General features: G+C 38.9%; 1 protein-coding gene across 1 annotated transcript; it reads left to right on the top strand.

Moving 5' to 3' along the window:
• The first annotated feature begins 362 nt into the window (after nucleotides 1–362).
• On the top strand, nucleotides 363–1,572 carry LOC145500691 (uncharacterized). The gene has a single exon (XM_081480215.1). It carries the CDS (start codon nucleotides 441–443, stop codon nucleotides 1,383–1,385), a length of 945 nt encoding a protein of 314 aa, XP_081336341.1. The 5' UTR covers nucleotides 363–440; the 3' UTR covers nucleotides 1,386–1,572.
• The last annotated feature ends 553 nt before the right edge of the window (nucleotides 1,573–2,125 follow it).

A 2,125-nucleotide genomic window follows, 5' to 3' on the forward strand; every position in this document is an offset into this window, starting at 1 on the left:
ATTTAAACTTAGTATGTCACCTAATTCCCTCCTCGGTCGAATTCTCAAATGAAGGGAAACCGTCGTTACTAAAGCTTGTAGAATAATTAAAACAAAGGAAAACCGTAAAACACGCTAATTTCATATATGCTACGATCTAGTCCTTTTCATCCAAACATGAATTTAACCTAAAGCTTTAGTATTTTCACACATCACGATGGGCGCGTCCTTGACACAGTCTGTCAACATTCTAGAGACATTTAATGCGTACCAGTACAGAATTTATAAGTTAGATTTCTGCTCCTACAATTTCCACATTTTTCGATTTTCGTGACAAAGTTCAGATCACTATGTGCTTTTTTGTCACGATCCCTTGGCACGGGGGGATTGGGCCGAGCATGGGTAGAGTATAGACGTGTTTTTGCTAGCTCCGCTCAAAATTCGTATATGGAGGCCTCTACATGGCAGAAAAAGGAGAAAAGTTCAGACGAAAAACTCATGTAGAGAGAACTGGGCCAATTTGGAGAAGTGTATCCAACTCGTCGGAAGAAGAATCCCTTTCACCGTTGGAGAAGAAAGCCAAAGTCAAGTTGCACATGTCTGACACGGTGCAATCGAGCGAAGAAGACGAAACCGCCGCTGCCGTGGAGTTGGCTAATTCTGTAATGCCGAAGCTAGACCTTGTTCTGCAGAAGTTAGACAACATGGAAAAGAAATTGGACATCCTTGAGGGTTTTGTGAAAGTGGTCGATGGAAAGGTTAACAAGTTACAGGATAAAGCTGAGCAGTTTGAAAGCTTCAGCAGGGACGCCACAACAAAACTGAAGGTGTTAGATGAAGGAATGTCGTTCGCAAATACAGAGATAGAAAATTTAAAGAAGAAAGTAAAGCTTCTGGAACAAACTATCCAAGAAAATACAGTAAACACCGAAAACAAATTCAAGGGAAAGATCGAGGCCTTAAGAAACGAGAAGTTGTATATGGAGGTGTATCAAAGACGGGAAAACCTTCGCTTCTACGGCATTGCTGAATCTTTCCACCTCTCAGAAGAAAATGTCAAAGAGGTGTTAATTGGCTTTATACAGAAGGAACTTAACATCAGCGAGGCGGATTCTTTTGAGTATCAACGAGTGCACCGCATTGGCAAGCGCGACCCATCGCAAGAAAAACCAAGACCAATAATCGCACGTTTTTTGCGATACTCCGACAGAGAGCGAGTCATGTCAAGTGCAAGAAAGCTGAAAGGAACTGGTTTCGGAATATCGCCAGACCTTCCGAAAGAAATTGTGGACCGCAGAAAGGAATTAATGCCTAAGTTCAAAAAAGCAAAAGAAGACGGAAAATCGGCGTTCTTCAAAAGATCAGAGCCGGACAAACTTTTTATTGAGGGTATACGAATCTTCTAATTTCTTTGGAACATAAACTCTCTATCTAGGTATTCATAACATGTAAGCCTCATTCACACTTGTTCTTAAAAATGGAGCTGCATGCGTGTCATCTAGTTAGCGCAATGCGTGCAAGACCTATTCCATTAGTAGCGCAATTAACAGCTTTTATCGCTGGCTACTGTTTTACATACATGTTCAATTGTAGTTGTAGATGTTATAAATGTTTTTCTTTTGTTTCTTTTTCCTTTTCAATATTAATTAGTTTTACCTTTTTTTTGTTCAAGAGACATGCAAATTTTTTCATTAGCTCATCTACTAAAGATTACTATCTCATTCTCTGCAACTGCTCGCCTTTTCACTTAAATATGTCCTTAAAAAGTTACAAAATTTAATTTAAATTTTGGTATCCTATCCTTAAATGTTCGGGGGATAAGATCTTTTGATAAACGAAAAGCACTTTTTCATTGGTGTATGAAGGATAAAGCTGATATAATTTTTCTACAAGAGACCTACAGCACATCCGAGGTGGAAAACATCTGGAAATCCCAGTGGAGAGGAGACTTGTTTTTTTGTCATGGTTCTGAACACAGCAGAGGTGTCTTAACACTAGTCAAAGAAGGGCTTGACTGTAAATTTGAGGTATGTAAACAAGATAATCTAGGTCGGTATATCATTCTAAAAGGTCTTGTTCAAGGTCAATCTTTTTTATTTTTGAATATCTATGCGCCAAATAAGACCAACGAACAATGCATCTTTTA

This window comes from Orbicella franksi, chromosome 10 (genome assembly GCF_964199315.1).
Source record: "Orbicella franksi chromosome 10, jaOrbFran1.1, whole genome shotgun sequence".
Classification (NCBI taxonomy): domain Eukaryota; kingdom Metazoa; phylum Cnidaria; class Anthozoa; order Scleractinia; family Merulinidae; genus Orbicella; species Orbicella franksi.

Bases quoted from the DNA above. Each gene is read 5' to 3' on its own strand.
- LOC145500691 (XM_081480215.1), top strand. From the start codon at position 441: ATGGCAGAAAAAGGAGAAAAGTTCAGACGAAAAACTCATGTAGAGAGA.